The 25,581-nt window shown below is 46.1% G+C and overlaps 1 protein-coding gene across 1 annotated transcript in view; it reads right to left on the bottom strand.

The window, feature by feature from the left end:
• The window catches only part of LRPPRC (leucine rich pentatricopeptide repeat containing), a 675,215-nt gene that overhangs the window by 147,868 nt on the left and 501,766 nt on the right, over positions 1-25,581 (bottom strand). The window contains exons 26-27 of the mRNA XM_086927797.1: positions 10,695-10,763; positions 5,807-5,897 (exon numbers count right to left, since the gene is read on the bottom strand). Coding sequence (XP_086783923.1) covers positions 5,807-5,897; positions 10,695-10,763 — 160 coding nt within the window. The remainder of the gene's footprint in view (positions 1-5,806; positions 5,898-10,694; positions 10,764-25,581) is intronic.

The raw sequence follows: 25,581 nt of genomic DNA, 5'->3' as shown, positions 1-25,581 counted from the left end.
CATCGGGGCTGTTCTGGACACAGTGCGGTTTCGGGCCTATTCTCCCGATCAGCCAGTTCGGGATATTCAGGCTATGATAACGATGTTTCAGCCTCTATCCCGGATTTCGGGGTGAATGACCCTGAGGCTGCAGGCCCCCATGGCCTCCTGCTGGTGCATCATGCCAGATGGCACATTCAGGCTCTGCAGTGGGACTATGGCCAGATCTCGAGGGAACTGCACAACAACTGCAGTGGTGGCTAACAAACCAGGATTGGGTCAGAGGCAGATCCCTCTCTCTTCCCCAACCAGACCTCACTGTAGTGACCGATGTATCACTCCTGGGATGGGGCGGCCACCTGGGAGAGGTGGAGATCACAGGAGTCTGGTCTATGGCGGAGTCAGAGCTCCCTATCAATCTGGGTGGGTGGGGTCTTGGACCCTTTGTCAAGAAGCTCTTCGCCTTTGGACATGGCAGGAACATCAGGGCATGACCCTGGTGGTTCAACACCTGTCATGTTCCCTGAACGCCAGAGCGGACAAACTCAGCTGTGGGTGCCTGCTGGATCCCGAATGACATCTTCATTCGGAGGTGGTGCAAGATCTCTTTCAGCAGTGGGGAGCCCCTTGGTTACATCTGTTCGTCACCAAAGAGAATGCGCAATGTCAGCACTTCTGCGCGTTGGAGTTTCCAATGCGGCGCTCACCTGGTGACCCTTTCTGTTGCAAGCGGAGTTGTGGCCTCCTGTATGCCTTTCTGTCTGTACCACTTCTGCCCCAAGTGCTGAAGAAGATCAAGCGTGACCGAGCCCAAGTCTTGCTTGTGGCACGGACTGGCACAAACAGTCTGGTACCCAGAGCTCCTAAGCATGGCTATCGATCCTCTGATCAGACCGGCCCTTCGGGAGGATCTTCTGTCGCAGCAACAGGGGACGGTCCTCCACCCGAACATGTCCAGCTTCCACCTCCTTGTGTGGAGATTGAGTAGCGACAGTTGACAGCTTTTGACCTTCCTTCCGAAGTTTGCGATGTCACCCTGGCAGCCAGGCGTCCCTCCCGCCATGGGATGCTGAGCAACATGGCTTAATAGTAATTGTAGTTGTATTCATATAGTGCTTACCACCCCTGACGAGGTATTGAGTAGGCTTATTGGTGAGTAGCACGCTACTACGGAATGCAAAGGTGGATTCGTGGTGGTTTAATAGCGGGAAATAAAAATTGTTATTGGGAGTAATGGGAGTAGGAGTAATGGGAGTAGAAAACATGTGAGTGTTAGTCGAATGAAAAGAATGGATAGAGGAGTGAAGAGTTTGGAAAGAATCGTTTATGAGTTCATAGTAGTAAAAGAGGTGTGGGTTAAGTTAGAGTGGATGTAGGGCACATTTTGGAAGAGGGAAATGATGAGTCATAGATGGTGATTTGATGAGGTTTGGGGAGATTAGTTAACTTCTTTTTCCTCTGTGGTGGGAGAAAAATATATAAATATGTAGATACATGACCACACAAGAGGTATACTTACATAGAGATTTTAATATGCACATGGCAAAAAGCAGGAGATATAAAATTGTACTAGATAAAGTTCGATATGTACATGCATTGATATATATTTACAAATGAAGGCCTTTCATTTTTTGCTCTAAATTTAGTTTTAAAATATGTTTTTTTTAAATTTATCTTTGTCCCTCAATAATTTAATAGTGAAGAATTTGAAGATACAATTTTTATAATCATATTTTTTACAGATGTATTATAGGAAAAATAAATCCATAAGCATATACTCATCTTATATGTCATTTATGTATTGATCTACTTGTATATGGATGTAATGATAAAGATATATATATATAGATATATATATATATATATATATATATATATATACACACATATATACATATTTACACATACATACATATACATACTAGCAGCCCGTCCCGACGTTGTCCGGGTATGAATTGCTGCCGGCCAGTAGTATATTGTTTTGGAGGATTTCGTTTTGATAGCATTTCTTATCTGTGACAGGCCTGTAAAACACTCCGATTCACAGTGCACTGCTGATGCACTTAAGAGTGCGCGTTCAGTAGTGTGTGAACTCGAGTTTCCCTACTTTATTTTTCCTTGCAATATTATATAGCGTGAACTCAACAACATGGCATGAGCACAATTTACATTACAGAAGAACACATTCATTTGTGGTAGGCACGGGGAGACAAAGCGATTTGCCTGGAATCACAGGATGTTGAGCTGATGCCGAGATTCGAACGTAGCTCCCCAGCTCTAAAGTACGCAATTCTAGAACTTGTGGTGGGAGGTGTGTCTAAAAGTGTATGTCGGTGCTGGCCATCAATGAGAAGAGACCTGTGCATTTTTCTAATGGGTGGCGAAAAAATATGAGTATGATGCTGGAGATGTGGGCCGCCGTGCCACCAATGTACTTACCGGGGGAGGGTGAAAACCCATTATTCTGCAACTTTCTTTCCGCATACCATGACTCCGCATTCTTTCATTACGAAAGTACCATGACTCCGCAATGCCATTCTAACGCATGGTATTACATTTTATATGCTTTTACCACGCATACATTTACAACGAAATTCGTTGTAAATGCATGAATGGTAAAAGCATGTTTTTTTTAAATGTTTGGATAAGGTAAGTATGGGTATAGGGTATATGTTTTGGGGTACTGAGGTATATGTTTTGGGGTGTTTGGGTAATTTAAGGGTTCAGATATAGTTTTGGGTAATGGGGTACAGGGGTAGGTTTAGGGATAGGTATGGGTTTTGGGGTACAGGGGTATTTTTAGGGTTCAGGGATAGGTTTGGGGTATAGGGGTATTTTTAGGGTTCAGGGGTATGTTTGGGTTTTGGGGTTCAGGGGTATTTTAACACCTTGAGTGTGGTACGATTTACCGCCGGGTGCTGAGCCCTAACGGAAACGGGCGTGGTCATGACGGAACCATTCCGTCATGAGCATCGAAAGGGTTAAGGGTTCAGGGCTAGGTTTGGGTTTTGGGGTACAGGGGTATTTTTAGGGGTCAGGACTAGGTTTGGTTTTTGGGGTACAGGGTTATTTTTAGGGTTCAGGGCTAGGTTTGGGTTTTGGGGTGCAGGGGTATTTTTAGGGTTATGGGGTAGGTTTGGGTTTTGGGGTACAGTGGTATTTTTAGGGTTCAGGGGTATGGTTTGGGTTTTGAGGTACAGGGGTATCTATAGGGTTCAGGGCTAGGTTTGGGTTTTGGGGTACAGGGGTATTTTTAGGGTTTAGGGATAGGTTTGGGTTTTGGGGTACAGGGTATATTTATAGGGTCAAGATGGGTTAGTGTTTAAGGGTGTTGGGGTATTTTGAGTAAGGGTGGGTTATGATTATGGGTTGCATGGGTATTTAAAGGGAGCAGGGTGGGATTAGCACACAATATGAGACATGGCATGAAGGGCGGAACGTACCACACGCCCCCAGCGTTTGTCACGCCCCAGCACACGCCCACAGCACAATGCAGACACGCCCACAAGGGACTACTTTGCTGGCACGGTTCTTTTACCTTTTAAATGTATATGGTGGGCGTCTGCATAGCCTATGTCCTTCTGCTGCAACTGCCCTTTCCAACGCTGTATTGGGGATTTGTGATTGGTGCTGTGGTTCCTGAGATTACCCGCCTCAAAGGTTTGGGCTCTCTCTTTATATTAGTATAGATATATATATATATATATACATACATACATACATACACAAACACAAACATACATAGAGCGATACATACTCATTTTTGTTTGGGGTTTTTCCATTAATTAGTATTTGTTTTTATTATTTTGATGAATTGATGATTTTGTTAGAAGTATATTGAATAGTTAACATTTACACATACTTTCTGCATTAATATATGTTGTGATTTGAGTGATCATAATAAAGATCCATAAGCATGTAGTCAAATACATTTGGTATTTATGTAATAACCTATATACATTTAATAAATATGAGTTTATATATGTTAGCCGTAAGTAAAATATGTTTGTTGAGCATAAATATAAGAAAGTGTATATATTTGTATTTATAAGTAATATGTGCATTTTTACAAAGGGATGCACGTATCTGAATACATCCATATAGTTAAAGTATACACACATACATGCACCATTGTTGTCTTGTGCATACTATTGCTGTACATTTGTATTTTGAATAAGGGTGTCAAACAGGGAAAAGCCAGCTCTCGAGTAATCTCCTGAAGATAAGACGGTTATTTGTGGATCTTATGTTTGGGGGTAATGAAATCCATAGTTTGGCTGCTTGAAAAGTGAAAGATGTTCCACCCATGTTTTTGATTCTTGAATGCTGGCATTTTGAAGAAGAGTGCCAATCTGGAGTGGAGGTTTCTTTGTTGTATGCGTTTTGTGATTTTCTTTCTGATGAAGTGGTCCTGCTCCATGTGGTGTTTTGTGTGTGATACAGAGCAGCTTGAAACTAATTCTTCTGGCAATGGGTAACCAATATAGGGGCCTTAAGGCTGGGGCGTTGTGGTCTACATGTAGGAGTAGCCTGGCAGCAAAGTTTGAATTTGTTGTAGACTTTTTAAGTTTAAAGAGGTGATCTATTATACAGTACAAGAGAGATAGTAGCTTATACCTCGAGTAGAATCCTAGGTGTGGGATTATGCGTTGCAGAGTTTTCATAGTAATGAAGCTTCTTGATCTTGTAACTTCTCCACTTGGGCATTCATTTATAGCTTAAAGCCAATGGTAATTTCAAGGTTTCTTACTTCCTTGAAAACTTAAAAAGGCGGCCCCAGAATGTCAGGGCCGTCGGGAGAGTGGTTTATTATTTTTTAAATCGCCACAGGTGAGGATTTCAGTTTTGGACAGCAGCCTGTGCTGCTGTGCAAAATACATATATTTTTTAAACTGGCAATGCCAATAGGTCTTGCATAGGCAAACCTACTGCCCAAAGCTGGTTTATGCTTTGAATAAGACTTTTTTTCTTTGTGTGAAGTAGACTGTTGATACCTAGTCTAATCTTCAATATTTTGGATCCATCATGAATAACTTCTTTCCCTTACTGCTATTGTGAACACTCAATTTTACAACCAACTAATTTTGCTTTGGCTAAAATTAGGTGAGGATAAGTAGTCACATTTATGATGTTGACCTTAAGAAAGGGACTAATTTCTCCTTTCCATCTAATGAAGTCTAATGGTTGCACTACAGCACCCGTACTCTTCAAAGTTTAGGTATATAGTAGTGATGACATAACATGACCATGACCCAATGGCATTAGACTGCTTTATTATAATAATTACCAGAGTGCAGGTATCAATACAGTAAACACAGGATATTACAGATGCCGAGTAACACAAAATAAATCGAGAAAGGGGAAGGAATTTTAAAGATGAAAAATATACAACTGCAAGTAAAGTGCAGTTCTATGCAGAAAGGACACCACACAAGTTAACATTAAAACCTGGCAGCACAGCGTTGGTAAAGAAGAATCACTCATAAATGTACAGAAAAGAAAGCACTCCCGAGCACAACTTAGGATACTTTAGAAAAGGAAGAAGAGGCAGGAGAGGGAAAATACTGTTGACACTAACAGTGTTTGAGTGTGGGGTACAGTAGATTGGGGGTAATGAGTGTCAGTGCTGGGACCAATATAAAGTATCTCTGGAAAAGGACATATGAGGAACAGGGTTAGGCTCCATTGTGATCATATTGCAATCTATGCACAGCAGAAATATGACATCACTAAATCTTAATTTACTAATCAAACTGATACATTAGAGAAGTCTCGTAAGGCCTAAACAAATTCTATTCATCTCATTGCCGATTAAAAACAAACTTACTGCACAGCTTTAGTAGGTAGAAGTACATCTCATCTCGGTCACATTCAAACAGCTTCTGAGTCATTTCTACAAAGTTTTCTAAGGTTTCCATCTGAAGAAAGAAACAATAATTGATGCAATTACTGAATCTTTTCATTTACACATTTCTCACTTTGAGCATACTTAATGATAACAATCTGTTCCTCTACGTAAATGTTACTTGTCTGGTTGTTTCTCTATCAGGGCGATACTATGTATGTGCTTCATTTTTATTTGTGCTTCTGTTACATTTTATGTTCTAGGAAAGTTAACAGAAACAAAGATAAATCCAAAGGGCATGTCAGAAGTCCGTACCTCAATTAACAGTTAAAAATAATATTAAAAGATAAAATTATATCAATAACTTCTAATCTGTTTAAATTAATACAGTTTCTCCTCTGTTCCCACAGAATAACATACCACCTAAAGAAAATGGAACACATAATTTGTTGTTTGACACTTTCACTTAAGATGCCAACTCCAACACAACAAAATAGTTGTTACAGAAGTCAGCATTAGCAAAGGAGACTGGTTTACGCCTGCTTGCATTTTTATGTTTAGGCATAGCTCTAAAAATATTTTTTCTTTTTGTTCCTGCCCTTCGTATCTCTCTGGTGCTGTACAAGCATTTCAATAAAAGCATTTCATGTAATCACTGGAGAAACATTATTCTAACTGATGCAATACCAAGAGCTTAACATCCTGATTCATAGCGCTCTAGGAAGAACTTTGTGCTCACAGCATATTACTGAAACTCTGCTCTGTTTAATTCTTTTTTAATCGTCCCGTTTTTGCCTATTTTGTTTTGGTTCTTAGTTTACCTTTTTCCCCTGTTTTTACTTGAGGCCATCCACAGACTTGCACGGCTGTCACGCTTACCCCCACTCTAATTGTGAGAACACCGCGTTATCGCGGGTCCCTTGCCCACTGTCTCGTTTGTGGCGGCCATTTTGGGAGGGGGTACAGTGCCGGCAGCACGGTCAGCGCTCTAGTTTATTGACGCTGGGCGAGCATAAAGACAGGCTGTTCCCAGGTGAGCGCCCTTAACATCCTGATTCATAGCGCTCTAGGAAGGACTTTGTGCTCACAGCATATTACTGCAACTCTGCTCTGTTTAATTCTTTTTTAATCGTCCCGTTTTTGCCTATTTTGTTTTGGTTCTTAGTTTACCTTTTTCCCCTGTTTTTACTTGAGGCCATCCGCAGACTTCCACGGCTGTCACGCTTACCCCCACTCTAATTGTGAGAACACCGCGTTATCGCGGGTCCCTTGCCCACTGTCTCGTTTGTGGTGGCCATTTTGGGAGGGGGTAAACTGCCGGCGGCGCGGTCAGCGCTCTAGTTTATTGACGCTGGGCGAACATAAAGCCAGCCATGCTGACGCGCAGCGTCATCACGCAGCGTCATCACCGGAACGTCGCCGGAGTCTCGCCAGAGTTAAGCCCGTCCGGGCCCAGACGGGCATAGGGCGCTTTACTCTGCTCAGCTCGACCGGACTCACGGATCCTACTCGCAGGTACTCCAGTAACACTTTACTTTCGCTACGCGTTCCTAGAGACCCTAGTTGCGGCTACCAATGGGCAGAAGGTGTCCCCTTTAAGAACTGCTCCTTATGTTGCTCCGGTAGTTCGTCAAAAGATCGCATTCAAATTTCCATGGCTCTGCTTAATTGCAGGTCATTGCCCTGTCACACCACGGAAATTAATTCGTTGATTCTGGACCACAGCTTAGACGCCTTGCTGCTTACTGAAACTTGGCTGACCCCTTGCTCAGGACCTGATATTGTCCAAGCCCTTCCTCCTGGATATCTAATGTTTCATTTAGATAGGCCGGTCGGGAGAGGGGGAGGAGTGGCCATTTTGTACAGAGATAAATTTACGTGTAAAGCCTTACATAGCGGTATTGATAACTGTGAAGGCTGTCAATTCTCGCTACTTATCTCTCCCACCATCTCTATTGCGGGCCTTCTTGTCTATCGGCCTCCTGCAGCGATAGGGAATTTCACTGATTCTTTTTTTGAGTCGGTTATACAATTAGCCGCCGCGTCTTCCAACTTTATAGTCCTTGGGGACCTCAACCTGCATTTTGAAGATCCGAGCGATGCAGTGGCGAGAGACCTACGAGGCATGTTGGGAGCACTTGATCTGCAGCTCGTTAACATCGGAGCTACCCACAACAAGGGTCACCAGTTGGATGTGGCTTTCTCTAATTCAGAGAACCTACAGGCCCTGCCGCCCCTGGCGCTTCCTTGGACAGACCATTGCCTAGTCCCCCTTAGGTGGCAGTTGGAGAAGGGGAGAGATCCTGTACCCAGACGGTATACAGTTGAGCGGCTATGGTCTAGGCTGCCAGTGGACAGCTGGGCGGTTGAGTTGGCGAGAACCTGTCCCCCCTGTCTCTGACCCAATTACAGCTGACCAGCACGTGGAAAATTGGCTGACTAGTTCCCTTGATCTAATAATACCGAAAAAGAAAGGCCCACCAGGGAAAGAAGAACTGGTTCCGCTCCCTGGTACACTCCTGAACTTAGGTGTCTGAGAACAATCTGTAAAAGATTGGAACGGGCATGGAGGAGAGAGTGGAATGAAGAGAGCCGGCAAGACTATAAGGTAGCCATGAGGAAATACAAAGTCGCTTTGAAGGACGCTAAAATTAGCTACTTCAGTGACAGGATTGATGGGGCGAGTAACTCCACAGGGGAATCCTTTAAAATCTTTAAGGATCTTCTGAAGGCTCCGGTCCCTCCAGTCGTGCATGGTAACCCTCAGGAAAAATGTGAGGAGTTGGCAGACTTCTTCCACTCTAAAATAGAGAAGATCTTGTCCTCTTTGCCGGTGATGTCACAGAATTTGGAGGTGGGTTTTGGCCCAGTAACATGCCCTTTTGAGCTGTCCTCCTTTGGCCCTTTTACAAAGGAAGAGGTTGTAAAAGTCCTGAAAGGGATGAAGAGTGGGTCGCCTAGTGACCCGGTGCCTATGAAATGGCTCAAACAAGTGGCCAACATTCTTTCCACCCCGCTTATGGACCTTATCAATCTTTTCCTCTCTCAGGGTACGGTGCCCCAGAGTTGGAAAAAAGTAGTTGTTAAAGCACTGCTGAAAAAACCGGGCTTGGACCCTTCCAATTTGGCCAATTTTAGGCCCATTTCACTTTTGCTCGGGTTTTCCAAAATTGCAGAAAAATTGGTCAATCGCCAGCTCTCACACCATCTTGAATTCCATCGTTTGTTGGGAGACTCCCAGACTGGCTTTCGCCCTGGTCAGGGGACGGACACGGCCTTATTGGCAGTGGTGGAGGAAGCAAGGAGCATTCTTGATTCAGGGGGGTCAGTGGCAGTGATCCTCCTGGACTTGAGTGCTGCCTTTGACACCGTTAGTCATCAGGTGCTCCTCCAACGTCTGTCAGAGGTGGGCATTACGGGAATGGCCCTGAAGTGGCTTGAGTCCTTCCTCTCAGACCGTTTTTATCAAGTCTGGGAAGGGGCAGAGCAGTCGACCTCGTTCCCTCTTTAATGTGGAGTCCCCCAGGGCTCATCTTTGAGCCCTACTTTATTTAATGTTTATATGACTCCACTTGAAAGAGTGGTCTCCCCTTCAGGTGTGAAGATCATCAGCCACGCTGATGATACTCAGCTGGTAGTAGGTTTGACCCAGCTGGCGGAACGACCTGAGGTTCTTCACAACTGTCTTGCCAATGTACATCGGTGGATGTCCCACTCTGCTTTGAAGCTCAATGGAGAAAAAACTGAGCTGATGTTGCTTGGCAAATCCAGGCCTTCACTCATAGCTAGTTGTTGGCCCCGGTCCTTGGGCGTTCCACCATCTCCTAAGAAGGAGATCAAGAGCTTAGGAGTATGGTTGGAAGAAGATCTGTCCTTCAGGACACACGCCAGGAAGACAGCGGGGATTTGTTTTGGCCTGCTGCGGTCAGCTCGCAAGGTGTTACCGTTGCTCCCTGATTCATCAAGGAAACTTCTGATCCGTGGTCTTATTTTGTCTAGACTCGATTATGGGAACGCGTTGTTCCTCGGTGCCCCGGAGTCGACTTTTAAGACCCTCCAACAGGTTCAGAATGCAGCCGCTAGACTGCTGATGATGGTCCCTAGGAGACAATCGGCTGCCCCGGCCCTGAAAACTCTTCACTGGCTCCCTGTTAAGGAGCGGGTGAAATTCAAATCCTTATGCACTGCACACAAAATCCTGCATGGGAGGGGCCCCTCCATTTTGATTAATATGGCACGTCCATATAAGTCCACACGGGCTCTTCGCTCTGACCAAAAACACCTGCTTCAGTCAGCCAGCGTTAAAAGAGCTCGTTCGGGTGGCCGGCGTTTCTCGGTGCAAGTGGCGGCACTGTGGAACTCCCTGCCCCTTAAGATACGCTCAGAGCCTAACATACTGCACTTTAGGAAACTCCTCAAGACCTATCTGTTTCCGGTGTAGTGGCTGAGTTTGAGTCTTTTTCCTTCGCTGTGTCCAGCGCCGGGATGCCCCTGGGTAACTGAGTGCGTTATAAATTTCACAATAATAATAAGAGCGGACAAAGCTCCACAAGCTGCTCTGTGAAAGAGACCGATTCATTAAGCTGGATGTGTTTGTGTACCAGGGGTGGAAAATCAGGCTTTGTGTATTAATTCAAGAACTACAAGATCCTGTTTTTGCACAAAAGATGTTTTTTTTCTGTTCAAAATTGTCCAACTTTCTGAAAAGTAAATTTGAGTCTTCTTTAGTTACAACATAAATTCAATTCAAGCCGAAGAGGGTCTAAGCCGCTTGGTTAATACAACCAGTAAGGGGGTGGATGGCTCAATAAAAAAAAGAAAATTCTATCCAACAATGTAATGATACCAGGCAGTGAATGCATTCACTTACCTGGTTGCCAGTAATGCATTTCTCAGCAAACCACTGCAGTCTTCCAGGGCGTGCTCTTAAGCCAGGAGTCTAAAATAATTACAGGCAAAACCCGGTTATATTGCTTTGTTATAAATTCTAGGTATCTTCAAGTTAAAGCCAGCATAGTCTATACTTCAGTAACTCAATGTACTAGTCAAATGAACAAGTTACTTACCTTCGGTAACGATATATCTGTAAGAAACAGTAGTTGGTATTAGATTCCTTACCTTAGAATATCCCCAGGCGTCAGACTGGATCCGGAAATTTTTGCGTAGCAATACCCCTGTGCGTCGTTAGGCGTCGTCTCTGGCTCCGCGTCCGTCGTCGTTTGCGCCGGAATGACGTTGTCGGAGTACTTAGACGCCGCCCATGCGCGCTGACGTCAGTTCTTAGACACAGCTTTTCAGCGCCAGATACGCAGAGCCATGCTAGAACCAACACTGGTGCCAAGAAACTAGGGCCCTGAAAGGGGATGACCTTAACCCTAGGTATCAGTTCGCAGAACGGGGAGGATGGGTGGGGCTGTAAGGAATCTAATACTAACTACTGTTTCTTACAGATATATCGTTACCGAAGGTAAGTAACTTGTTCATCTGAAAGAAATAGGTTAGTATTAGATTCCTTACCTTAGAATAGATACCCCAGCAATACCAACCCCGGTGGTGGGTCTGCGAACCAATACTTACACCAGAAAGTCCTGGAGGACGGGACGGCCAAAGAAGCCATCCCTCCGGACTTGACTGTCCAGGCAGTAGTGCCTCGCAAAGGTGTGCAGCGAGGCCCACGTAGCCGCCTTGCGAATGTCCTGCAGGGGGACTCCCCGACCCAGGGCAGTAGTAGCTGCCGTGGCCCGAGTGAAATGGGCTCTCAGCCCAACTGGAGGCTCCTTTCTAGCCAAGGAGTAGCACGCCTTGATGCATAAGACGACCCACCGAGAGATGGTCCGCTTATGCACCGCCCGTCCCTTCTTCGCACCCATGTAATCAACAAAGAGTTGGTCATCCACCCGGAACTGGCGTATGCGATCCACATAGAATGAAAGCGCACGTTTTGGGTCCAGACGATGGAGCCGCTCTTCATCCTTTGAAGGGTGCGGAGGCGGAAAGAAGGAGGGCAAGGTGATGGACTGCTCGATGTGGAAAGCAGAGACTACCTTGGGCAGGAAAGATGGTTTTGTACGCAACACCACTTTGTCCGGATGCACAGACAGGAAAGGGGGTTTGCAAGACAGAGCCTGGAGCTCACTCACTCTCCTGGCAGAGGTGATGGCAACCAGGAAAGCTGTCTTCAAGGTGAGAAGACTGAGAGGACAAGAATGAAGCGGCTCAAAGGGAGCGCACATCAGGAAAGTAAGAACCAGGTTCAAGTCCCACTGAGGCATCACAAAGGGAACAGGTGGGAACATGTTTGTGATGCCCTTCAGAAAACGAGTTACTATAGGGGACTTGAACAAAGAAGGTTGATCAGGCAGCATTAGGAGGGCCGAAAGAGAAGAAAGGTAGCCCTTGATAGTGCCCAGAGCAGAGCCCTGCTGGGCAAGAGAAAGAAGGAAGAGAAGAACTTCAGAAAGAGCGGCAGAAAGGGGATCCACAGCCTTTGCTGTGCACCATGCCACAAATTTGTTCTACCAGCAGGCGTATACCGACTTTGTGGAGGGACGCCTGGCTGCCAGAATAACATTACAGACTTCAGGAGGCAAGTCAAATGGCCTCAACTGCCGCCGCTCAATCTCCAAGCATGGAGGTGGAGACTGGACAGTTTCAGGTGGAGGACCGTCCCCTGCTGCTGCGACAGAAGGTCCTCCTGAAGAGGCAGACGGATCGGGGGACCGACTGACATATTGAGTAGCTCGGGATAACAGAACCTTTGAGCCCAGTCCGGAGCCACAAGGATGGCTTGGGCCCGGTCGCGCCTGATCTTCTTCAGCACTCTGGGCAGAAGTGGTATAGGCAGAAAGGCGTATAACAGACCGCAACTCCATTCGCGACGAAATGCGTCGCCGAGCGAGTGCCGCCTTGGAAATTCCAACGCGCAGAACTGATGACATTGTGCGTTCTCTTCGGTGGCGAATAGATCGAACCAAGGCTCTCCCCACTGCAGAAAGATGCCTTGCGCCACGTCCGAGTCCAGACGCCATTCGTGATCCATCGAGCACCGTCGGCTGAGTTCGTCCGCCCTGGCGTTCAGAGAACCTGCCAGGTGGTGAACCACCAGGGTCACGCCCTGATGTTCCAGCCACTGCCAGAGCCGCAGAGCCTCTTGACAGAGGGTCAAGGACCCCACACCGCCCTGTTTGTTGCAATACCACATGGCGGTGGTGTTGTCCGTGAACACCTGCACTGCACTCCCTCGGACAGAGGAGAGGAATGCCTTCAGTGCCAGACGAATCGCCCGCATCTCCAGAAGGTTGATATGGAGCTGGGACTCCGCCGGAGACCAGAGGCCTTTGATCTCTGGCTCTCCCATGTGGCCTCCCCAGCCCTGGAGGGACGCGTCCGTCACAACCACGTGCTCCGGTTGGGGAAGGGAGAGGTATCTGCCGTTGACCCAATCACGGTCCGCTGAACTTCAGGTCCCACTGCAGAACCCGCATCCGCCACCGGGTGTGATGCACCAGAAGGATGCAGGAAGCCATCAGCCCCAGGAGCCGCAGCGTCAACCTGACCGAAACCCGGGATAAAGGCTGAAAGATCGGAATCAGAGCCTGAATATCCCGGACTCTCTGCTCAGGCGGATAAACCCAAAACTGCGCCGAGTCCAGAACAACTCCGATGAAGAGGAGCTTTTGGGAGGGACACAGGTGTGATTTCGGCACGTTGATGGAAAACCCCAGCAGGTGCAGGAGATCCGCCGTAATCAGGAGGTGGTTGACGACTGTCTGGGGCGAGCCCGCCTTCAACAACCAGTCGTCGAGGTAGGAAAAGACTGAAACCCCTAACCTGCGCAGATGAGCTGCGACCACCACCATCACTTTCGTGAACACCCGTGGGGAGCTGGTAAGGCCAAAGGGGAGCACGGTGAACTGAAAGTGCTCGAGGCCTACCGTGAACCGCAGGTAACGCCGGTGGGCCGGCAGGACGGGGATGTGAAAGTAAGCGTCCTGCAAGTCCAACGCCACCATCCAGTCTTGCGGGTCTAGGGCAACCAAGACCTGAGCCAAAGTCAACATTTTGAACTTCTCCTTCCGGAGGAAGCCGTTGACGTTCCGTAGTCCAAGATAGGGCGTAGGCCCCCTTTGCCCTTCTTGGGTACCAGAAAGTAGTGGGAGTAGCAATCACACCCTACTTCTGGCCCAAGAACGCGCTCGATGACCCCCTTGGCCAAGAGGGCCGTAACTTCCTCCTGCAGAAGTCGCAAGTGGTCCCCCGACACGCGGTGGTACTGCGGTGGCATGGCTGGAGGGGTCGCCTCGAAGGGGAGGGAGTAGCCCCTTTGGACGATTTGCAGCACCCACCTGTCCGATGTGACGGTGCGCCAGTGGAAGAGGTGATGGCGTACCCTGCCACCCACTGGCGTCACATGGGCCTGAAAGCTCGGACTAGGAAGGTTTTGAGGCGGATGCTGCGGGAGCAGGTGCGGACTGGCCTCGCCGTTGTCCCCGACCGCCTCCCCGACGGTTTCCACGGCCGCCACCGTGCTGAAGATTCTGTGGCTGGCGGCACGTGTGGGGGCGCCCCTTCCTTGGCCACGAAAGGAGCGAAAGGCACCTGACTGCTGGCGCGGGGCCGAGAGGCCCAAGGACTTGGCCGAGCCCTGGAGTCCTTAAAGCGCTCAAGCGCGTGGTCTGCCTGGTCGCCAAATAGGACACGGCCATCAAACGGCATGTCCAGAAGAGTAGCCTGGACATCGGCCGAAAAATTAGCGCACCGTAACCAGGCGTGGCGTCGAACCGCCACTGTCGTAGCCATCGCTCTGCCCAGTGTATCAGTGGTATCCAGTCCGCACCGGATAGAGTACCGTCCCGCATCTCGACCCTCCACTAGGGCTTGGGCGAGTTTAGCCCTGACCTCCTCAGGGCATTGTGGCAGCACGCCCGCAACCGTGTCCCACAGGGTGTGGGTGTAGCGGCCCAAGAGGCATGCGGTATTGACTGACCGCAGTCCCAGACTAAGGGACGAGAACACTTTCTTGCCAAACTGTTCAAACCTCTTGGATTCCCTGTCGGGAGGAGCCGACGGGAACGCGGTCTGGGAGTTAGAGGCCTGGATAACCAGGCTCTCGGGGGTGGGGTGGGTCGACAGGAACCTTGGGTCACCCGGAGCCGGGCGGAAGCGTCTGGCCACGTCCCTGTTCACAGGCTGTCCTGAGGCGGGCTTGGACCAGGTGCCCAACAGAACGTCACATAAGGCCCCATTGAATGGCAGCAGAGGCTTGACTGCGGTTTGAGGACCTCAGTGAGGAGATTAGTCCTCACGGCCGCTGAGGGGAGTGTAAGGTTTAAGGCCTTAGCCGCCCGCATCAGCACTATGCTATAGGCTGCCCACTCCTCCGTAGCCACGGTAGGAGGGGAGACAAAACCAGTGTCTGGAGAGAGGTCCAGGCCGCTGGCCTCCCCCAGCTCCTCTGTCTAGTCCGCTTGGTCCTGACACTCCCGTGTCAGAGGGTCCACAGACCCCTCCCAGTCCTATTCGTCACCCAATTCCTGGTAGCCAAACGGGGCCGTGTCGACGGCTGAACAGGAGCGATTAAAGGACTGGGGCCGGCGTCGACTGAAGTCGGTGCCGGTGGTGACACCCTCGGGGACGGCGCCGGTGAGGTCGTAAGGTTGACCGGCGCCGGGACCGAAGTCGCAGACGGCGCCGGGGCTGGCGTCGGTGCCGGAGCACTTGACCCGCTAGGCCCCGGAGCCGGGCCCACTGGGCCCGAAGGCGCCGTGGGGCCCGGTGGAGAATAGAGCGACCTCAGGGCCATGAGGTACTGCTCGATCTCCTCCCGCGTCGCATCTTGCTCAGGGACCCGAAGGTATGGGGCAGGATGAGGCACCAGCGACTTCAGCAGAGCCGCGTGGGTGGTGCCACCCAAAACCCCGGCCGCGCGTCGATGACGCCGCTCCGACTTCTCATGCCTCTTACCCGAGGAGGAACCAGAAGACCGATGGCGACTTCCGGAGCTGTGAGGGCTCTGTCCCCGCGACCGGTCCCTCGACCTCCCGTGGGACCGGGACCTCGAATGGCGCGGGGCTGACTGCCGGAGCTCGAGCCGCTTGCGGGACCGCTCCCGCCTAGCCTTCGACATCAGGGCTCGACAGTCGGAACAGGATCGGTCGTTGTGGTCGAGACCTAGGCATTGCAGACACCGGCGATGGGGGTCGGTATTCGACATCAGTCGACTACACTTCGAGCAGGGTTTGAACCCAGGCATCCCTACTGGCACCTGAAGAGTCGAGAACGACTTGAAGAGGATCAAAAGTTATCAAAAAGTTTTTGTCAAAAAGTGACTAAGGGGTAGAGCTTCTCCGGATCTGTGCTAGCTGGCGCGGAAAAAAGAAGAACTGACATCAGCGCGCATGGGCGGCGTCTAAGTACTCCGACGACGGACGCGGAGCCAGAGACGACGCCTAACGACGCGCAGGGGTATTGCTACGCAAAAATTTCCAGATCTAGTCTGACGCCTGGGGATATTCTAAGGTAAGGAATCTAATACTAACCTGTTTCTTTCAGATTGTTAAATATGAGAGGCCTTTTCAAGATCACCAACTTGAAAAACATAGATTTTGTAACCAATGTTGATAATGGCTCCAGTGATACCCAACTTAAAGAATTACAAAAGACTCAGGAGCCCTTACCAGGACTTCACTTATCCTTTTTTTTTATTAAAAAGCTTGAAAACATTCACAAATTGAACACAATATACAAGAGATATGCAATGAAAACGAAAAGCAAGAATTAACCGCTGCTTAATGGCAATCTAATACAATTGTCATAAATCCTATCTTATTCTTTTACAGAGCATGATATCAAATATAATGAAGCATAAATCAAGAGAATTCAAGATAAAGGAAGTAAGGGAGAAAGAGAAAAAAGAATTGCAAAAAACCTAATTATTCAACCAATGCCTTAATGGTGCCCATATTTTTAAACCCCTCTCCCTTCTCCTCCTGCCACTTCTCAAAAACACGGCTGACTCCAAATTGTGGATGGCCAGTATCCTTGCTTTCTAATTCGGAAAGGTTGGGGAGACTGGATTTATCCATTCAGAATAGTTCCATTGCAATGGACAGAAAGGCAGATTCATAATCTGATCTAACACTGTGCGTTTCAGAACCTATTATCACCAGCTCCGCCGTGAACACAACCGGAATTTTTTTTTTTTAAGTTATTTTTTATTAAATTGAAAACAGACATCGGAGAGACATTGTACAGTTATAAATGTTTGAGTTATCATGAGCAGCAAGTCAGCCAAGCAAAACAGACAATAAGTGCCCCCTCCCCCCTTTACCAAAAAATAGACCCCTTCATACATGACCTCTCCCATCTCAATACTCATCATCAGATTCCTCATCAGAGCTTTCGCCATCAGATTCAGGTATTGGGTCACAGATATCTCCCGCAACCTGAATTTTTAAAGAGTTATTAATAAACAACTGAACTTCCTGTATAAATTTGTCCAACTTAACACATGAGAAAAACATGTGTATATAGTTCACAGCGGGCAATGCGCACCTTGGACAGCACTGAGCACCACTGCCTCCCTATTTAGATATTTTATTGGGAGTATAGTATAAGTCGAATAGTGCCATATAGCTTTTTGAGCGAAGGCTCCCTGAAACTAAAGCTGAATGTGAAAGCTCCAGAGCCTGGCCTACATCAGTGCCAAATGTTCCGAATTTCAAATCCAACTTCAAATTCTGGATGTGAAGGTCATCAGGGAGTCCCGACAGCAAACTTTTATACAGGGTCCCAATTCTAGCCTTCCTCAGGATCAGGCTCATGAGTGGCTGTTTGCCTAGTGCGGTTGGAAAATTCTGCAGGAGAGTACCTGTATAGCTACGAAATTGTAAGAATTTAAAAAATGTGTGCGTACCTAAACCAAATTTATCTTGCAAAAAAGAAAAAGAAGCCATATTGCCATCATGTGCAAAATCCCCCAACGTAAGGATACCATGAGATTGCCACCTTATTACAACTGAATCCTGAAAAATAGAGGGTAACAACCTGGCAGCAGCAAGAGGTGGAACATTTTTTATTTTAGGGATCGTCCATATCCGCCGCACCTTCTTCCAAACTGAATAAATTGCTTTTGCTACCTTGAACTTGGTCTTGTTATAATAACTGGGCTCTAGAACTGAAGAAAGAATCCTTTTAGCCTCCTCTCCCAACCCAATTTCGAAAATGGAAGGACTGAGTGCTGGTGGGAGTGGGGAGCGTAGGCCTTAGAGAGGCTGAGCGAGATGTTGCAAGAACGGCGCCCAGTTATACAACAAAAGACTAGGAACTGTCCACCCACCCTTTTCCAGTGGCAGACACATCCATTTAGCGGCCCTTCGAGGAAGGCAGTAACCCCATAAGAACCTATTACAGCATCTTTCTGCACTGTTGAGGCTGGACTGGGCAAATTCCAACGGGATAGTCCTAAAGATGTACAAAAATTTTGGTAAGGTCAACATCTTCAACACATTCCTCCTGCCAAATAATGATAGTTCCAAGTTGTCGAGCTAACGGAGGGTGGAATTAGCAGTCCCTATTATCGGTAAAATGTTCATCTCCGGTATCTGCTCTACTGCAGCCGTGATTTTAATCCCCAAGTAAGTTGCAACTTGGACAATTGGTGCATCAGAAGGACCCATGGAGGATGACTGAATCACCTGTGTTTTCTGAACGTTAAGTTTGTACCCTGATATGCGACCAAAGGATTCAGCCTGTCTCTTAATTTCTGGAAATGCCGATGAAACATTGCTAGTTAAGACAATTAAATCATCTGCATAAGTCAGAACTTTAAATTCGACCAGATTTACCCTAACTGGAATAATTTCGGGAGAAAGCTCCAATTTGCTGATAAACAAGTCAATATAAAGGGCAAATAAAGGAGGCGAACAGGGACAGACCTGACGGGTGCTTCTATTGATGTCAAACGGCAACGATTGCAAGCCTGAGATAGACAGAATGGCTTGTGGGGCAATATACAGCGACTGCAGCGTAAATATAAAGCTATGAGAGAAACCCTTCCAGCGCATAGCTCTCCATAGAAATCCCCACGCAACCCTTCTCGGCGTCCAACAGGATTGCACCAAGGGGAGATCGCGTAGCTTGAGCCCAGTCCAGAAGAGCTATGACTCGACGGACATGATCCGCCGGACATGATCCGCCGTACATCTTCCGGGGATAAACCCATGCTGATGGATAGAGACTATGGGAGATATGACTTTTGCCAATCTAGCCGCTAGTATCTTAGAAAAGAGCTTGCTATCAGCATTGATGGTGCGAGATTGGAAGGAATGATGCAGGTTCCAGCTCTGGCTTATCCTTTTTTTTCAGCAAGATAATTGTTGTAAACCGCCTGGAGTCTGGAACCCTGCCCTGCTGTACATCTCTCAAAGTTATTAGAAGATCCTCCCTAAGCTCCGTCCGAAATGTGCTATAAAACTCCAGCGGAATAGAATCTGGACCTGCTGCCTTGCCGCTAGCTAATGAATTTAGAGCTACCTCTACTTCTTCCCTCTCAATGGGTGCTGCTAGTGTCGCATTTTGGTGGTCCAAGAGTCTTGTAGTACCAAGACCTTCGGTAAAGGAGGCAAACTCTGATTCTATCACTTGCGCACTAACTTCTTCGGTATAAAGGGATTGATAGAATCCCAAGAAGACTGACATAACGCCCTCTGGGGTTTCTTGGATTACTCCCTGCGCATCCTTGATCTTATCAATGCGATTAGACATACCTCGCTGATGAAGCCGCTTAGCCAATACCCTACCTGATCATTCACCATGCTCAAACATCATTGATCTATACTGTAGGTATTTGGCAGCAAGATCCTGGCACAAGAACTCAAGATGAGAAGCTTTAATACATGCAACCTGTATCTGCACCCAAGATATATCGAGCCCCCCAGAAATAGCAGCTGTGAGCTGAATCTCTGCATGACGTAGTTCGTCCATACGGCGCTTAATTGTTTCTTTAATTTGCTTCTGACGAAAGAACGAATAACTTAGTTTCGCCGTGGACAGCTGCCTTCAGTGAGTCCCATACTGTGTTACTAGGGGCTGAGGCTCTATTAATATTCAAGAATCCAATGACCCAGGGCCTCATATGATCTAGATATGGCGCTTCTAGCAACAGCTTCCTCTCAAATGTCCATAATCTAGGAATTCTCGCATACACTGTCAAACAGCAATTGATGGTCAATAGGTTATGGTCCGAGATAACTCTAGGGGACATAGAGATTGATGTGGCATCGGCTAATTGATTTGAAATAAAAAAATAATGTAACCGAACCATTTTTTTTTATGAGGGGCAGAGAAATATGTAGTGCCATCTAAGTTCTTGCAATGATAGAACCAGAGATCGGTCATACAATGTTCTAGAACTAGGCCTTGTGTGCCATCTAAGTTCTTGCAATGATAGAACCAGAGATGGGTCATACAATGTTCTAGAACTAGGCCTTGTAAGGCTCTGTATACTCTTGGTTTCTGTCCAACATAACTCTGACCCCCTGCCACATCGAAATTTGCAGATAGATTGATGTTGAAATCCCCACACAGGCATACGGGGGCCATAAAGCCAGCGCAACGTTTAAGTGCTCTAGTACCGCAGGATCGTCCAAGTTGGCACCATACACCGTGCAGAGCGTCAAAGAGAAGTGACAGATACGCAGCTCCGCTATTGCCCATCTCCCCCCGGGGTCTTGACTAGATCTTACACAAGAGCCCAACCCACGTTTCATCAATATAGCAACCCCCCGTATCATAGAGGACTGCTGTGAGCATACTACTAGATCAAACCCAGGGATTCCGAGGCAGTCCCTCTTGTTCCAGGGGACATGAGTCTCCTGTAGGCAGAGTACTTCTAAGTGCAGTGCTTGAATAATATGTGCGAACAAAGCCCGCTTTTTACCATTATTGAGTCCGCACACATTACAGGAGGCTATATTTACCTTAAGTGACCCCATTGTGTAACTTTAGAGAAAACACAAATGCTGTAGTTCTTACATGATTTAATCTTTCATTACCATGATTGTCATAGTGGAGAAAAACGTATTTCAAGCTTTTTATTTTTAAATGCGCACACACCCCAAACCCTACCCTCCCACCCAAACCCCCCTCTGACGGCGCCCCCCCCCCCCCCCCCCCCACCCTTGCCCCAACCCCTACCACCCCCAACACTAGGCAGGAACCGAGGTTCCGGTGATGGCAAGACTGGTATAAGCGAACCCCCCCCCCCCACCAAGAAATGCTGCTATCTATGTACACACAAAAACAGACCTTCACGAGAATTGCTCTCTAACAAAGAAACCCCTGGGTTAACCAACCACAAAAATTACTTTTAAGCAAACAGAAAGAGGGGTTAATTTATATTAAAAAAATAAGCAAACTCGATTACTTCGGTCCATCCAAAAATGCTTTGGCCTGAATCTCAGATTCAAAGTATTTTGTCTGACCGTGGTATATGATTTTGAGCTTTGATGGGAAAAGCAGAAAGACCTGTGCCCCCTTGAGACTTCACCTATCCTCCAGTCCATAAGTAGGTATCTGATAAAGAAATATCTTGGCACAGTAGAATTGCAAACATAGAGAAGCTCAATTCACTTTGGATAAGCTTTTTTTTTTCAACAGTACTAAGCAAGTGCTCACATGAAGATGTGGTCAAAGCTCGATTGATGTATTCATGGCTCTTCCTTTAAATAGCAGGGGTCTGAGTTCAAGTTGACAGAAACCCCACAAAGATGCGGAGTTAAGTAGGAAGTATAAAACACAAAGTAATAGATACCAGATAATAAAATTAATGACAGAAGTAGGAATAAAAAATATTAGAACATACTTTAATAATCCATGAGTCCAAATTATTAGAGAAAATGTGCGTGTGTATATATATATTCCTAGTGGAAATAAGCAACCCCCAGCCAATGCATCTATACGGGAGGAAACAAACATCGGAGCGCTGTACAAAGAGTTGGAGAAGCAGAGGCGCTTGGAAATTACAAAGTGGTGGGAGCACTACTCCTTATCAAAATACGTGGCTGCCGGGCGGGTGCCAAGAGGACTACGAATACTACTTGCACCCAGTTTCGAAAAACCAAACCCACTGATGCTTAAGGAATGGGGAGAAAATAATCTGGCTGCGTCCATGAACTTGGTTCGGATCTTAATAAAATATGCGGCCATAGACCGAGCAGAGATTTTGTTAAACATCGAAAAAATCCAAGAGGATATTGATAAAATCACGGAAACTGAAAATTCGAAAAAGCTAAAGGATGCAATGCTGGAAAGATTAAAAAAACATGGTGACAAAATTAAAATGAGGAAAATAAGTAAATTTGCACGAGACCAAGCAGACTATGCAAACGGGCAGATATTTACTTTTGCACGAAAGTACAATAATACAAAGCGACAACAGTACATGGGAAAGGGTAATAAACAGCAAACCACGACAGCTGCGGCAACAAATATAAGCATAAGCGGTGGAAATAATGATGATACATTGAGTATAACGTCAATGGAATCCAATACCCTTTCAAGTGCATCTAGTGTCTCAAGTGTGGACTTGCTTACTCAACAACAACCGGAGTCAATATTTAATATAGAGCAGGAGCTTGATTTTTTAGTATCGGAAAGACTTTCAACACTCCGACCGCGGCAAAGGAACTTAGACGGAAACGCAGGAACACAAGAAGACGCGAGAGACGACGGAAGGAAAAGCAAAAAAGTACAGCAGTAAATAGCTCCGTCATTAACCTTTCGGATGTTGTTCTGACAAAAGCAGAGGAACAACTGCTGGCCCTGGGCCTAAATTACTGCCCAGCACAATCATTTAAATATGCACCAACTCGTGTTGTCATTTTCTGCTACATACGAAAACTTAAGCTTAAAAAGTTCTTTGCTCTGCAAAAATTCAAAATCGACGTTAATACTCATACTGCAGCTACTGTCTCAGGGGCTCCTGAAATAGTGGCAGCTGATGTCCCCTTATTTTTGGATATGCATGACATTAATGCAACATTGGACTCGCAGTCAACAACTCAAGATGAAGAAATATCAACCCAAAGACGATTGAGTAAAATCAACATGGTACAGAAAGGGGCTGGATTAACTCCATACAAAGGCAAGTCTGATTTTGTACCATTAATGACAAAGGATGCGATAGATACCTTTCATGACTGTTATTTCAGAGGTAAAAACACTCTATAAGAAAGTTAACAGAAATAAGAGACAAGAATTCAGTCAGCAACGGGCAAATTATTTGGCTTTAATGAAGAAGCTAGGTACCAATCCGAACATTGTGATTAAAAGAGCGGATAAAGGTGGCAACTTGGTCCTTTGGCCAAAATCTGACTATATTACTGAAGCCCACAGACAATTATATGATGGCGAATGCTATATCAAGTCTAGCAATAAAGAGTATGGTCAGGCTAAGGATAATTTATATAAGTTGTTAAATAAATGGAGGAGAGAAGGTTTAATCTCAGGAGATGAGTTCAAATTTTTATACAATGAATTCCCCACACAGCCAGTCTTCTACCTTATCCCAAAAGTCCACAAAGGTATCTCGCCCTTATCTGGGAGACCAATCATCTCAGCAATAAACAGCTTGGGTGAGAAAGTGGGACAATATATAGACTTCTTCTTGCAAGAACCTGTAAAACAACTACCGAGCTATGTGAGAGACACCACTGATTTTTTGAAAAAACTTGAAACAGTAGAATGGCAGGAAGATATGGTGTTAATGACGCTAGATGTCGAATCATTATACACTAGCATAGCCCATACTGACGGTCTCAACGCTGTTAAACACTTTTTGAGCCTTAGGCCTGCACAATTCTATGAACACAATAAGGCCATATTAAGCCTAATAGAGTGGTGTTTATGCAATACCTTTTTTGCCTTTGAAAAGGATGTTTGGCGTCAGGTGAGAGGTGTAGCAATGGGGGCCTGCTTCTCACCCAGCTACGCGTGTTTACACGTCGGCTGGTGGGAGGAGCAGGTCCTCAACAGGATACACAAAACATGGGTGGATGAAAAAATAATCAAATTCCTCAGATACATTGATGATGTATTCATTGTATGGCAAGGTGAAATTGAGGAAGCTATTACCTTTGTTAAGGAAATCAATGTCAATCATTTGAACCTGAAATTCACATCCCACATTAGTAAGAAGGAGGTTGAGTTCCTAGATGTTAAAGTGTATATTGATAATGACAGCAAAATTCAAACAACATTATTTAGGAAACCAACCGCAGGGAATACCACCCTACACGCATCTAGTCTCCATCCCAAACACACCATCCATAGCATCCCTTATGGAGAGATCCTTCGATTGAAGAGGATTTGTAGCACCAATGAAGATTTCTTTAACTGTGTGAGGGATTTGGAAACTCGATTAAGGGAACGAGGATACTCCAAGAAGATCTTTGACCAGGCTTTGAAAAAAGCAAGTTTGAGAACTCGAGATAGCCTATTCCCGGTCGATTGTGCCATGGAAGATGATTCTTCTTCGAAAAAAGACACCAACAATGAGACATGCCCCAGGTTCATTACAGCATTTAGTGACCAGGAGAATACAATCAGGAAAATCATCACCAAAAACTGGCCCATTATAATGGCAGATTCGGTTTTAGGTGCACTGCTACCTTCTAAACCCACGATAACCTTTCGCAGGGCACGAAATATGGGAGCCGTTCTGGACCAGCCAAGTCCAGAACTTAAGCAAAAAACGAATTGGATGCAGACAGCAGGTGGATTTCGCAAATGCTCCACCTGCAAGGCCTGTAAATTTGGTATTAATAAGACTCACTACTATAACCCATTCAGTGAGACCGCAATCCCGATTGTAGGTCAATATACGTGCAAAACTGAATTTGCGGTATATGTCCTGACGTGCACTTGTGGCCTCAATTACATCGGCAGTACTAGCAAACAAGTCCACGTCAGGATCCTACAACATTTGCGGGCAATTTTACATAATGACTCAAGCTATCCAGTGGCACGCCACTTCGAGTCTACTCATAATAGGGATGTAAATTGTTTGTCTTATTATGTTGTGGGGGCAATACCAAAACTACGAAGAGGTGGCAATAGGGATTTGAAATTAAGGCAGTTGGAATCAAATATGATATTGGAATTCGACAGCAAAAGTCCGAATGGCCTTAATAACACAGAGGATCTACATACTTTCCTTTGAAATCCCTTAGCACTTCCTTAGTAATTTTCTCCTTTTGGTCTGATTGCTAAAAACTGATTTTTGCTCCCAGGTAGTCAGGTTCCCTGTTGCCTAGAGGTTGCCTTAGCTTTTTCCGCATATAACAACAGTTTTTCCAAATAATTTAGCATATTTTTGTTCCGTCTAGTCAGGTTCCCTGTTAGGCGGAAATTAAAAAATTCTCTTGGGTCATTCCCTATTTTGTAAATATATGTAATTCATTACCTGTATTTATTCTGTATTTTTACACAAATTTTATACACAGGGTGTTTTTATAATCTTTATCTATTTATGATTATACTTGCTTGGATTATCAAATGCTTTTATCATGGATTTTAATTTAAGCAAAATGTGGTTCTCAACCCAATTGTTGAAAATATTATGATGAGGGAAATTTATTTACAAGTTGGTTTTTCATGCACATTGTCACTTTTTCTTCCTCTGGACAAAACATTGGTCACAATTAATCTTTTGCACTTTTAGGACATGCACTGTTTGTACTTTAAAAATAGCACTTTAA

Source organism: Lissotriton vulgaris, chromosome 6, assembly GCF_964263255.1.
Source record: "Lissotriton vulgaris chromosome 6, aLisVul1.2, whole genome shotgun sequence".
NCBI lineage: Eukaryota > Metazoa > Chordata > Amphibia > Caudata > Salamandridae > Lissotriton > Lissotriton vulgaris.
The sequence above is the reverse complement of the archived record's forward strand: the minus strand, read 5'-3'. Positions and strand labels throughout refer to the sequence as shown.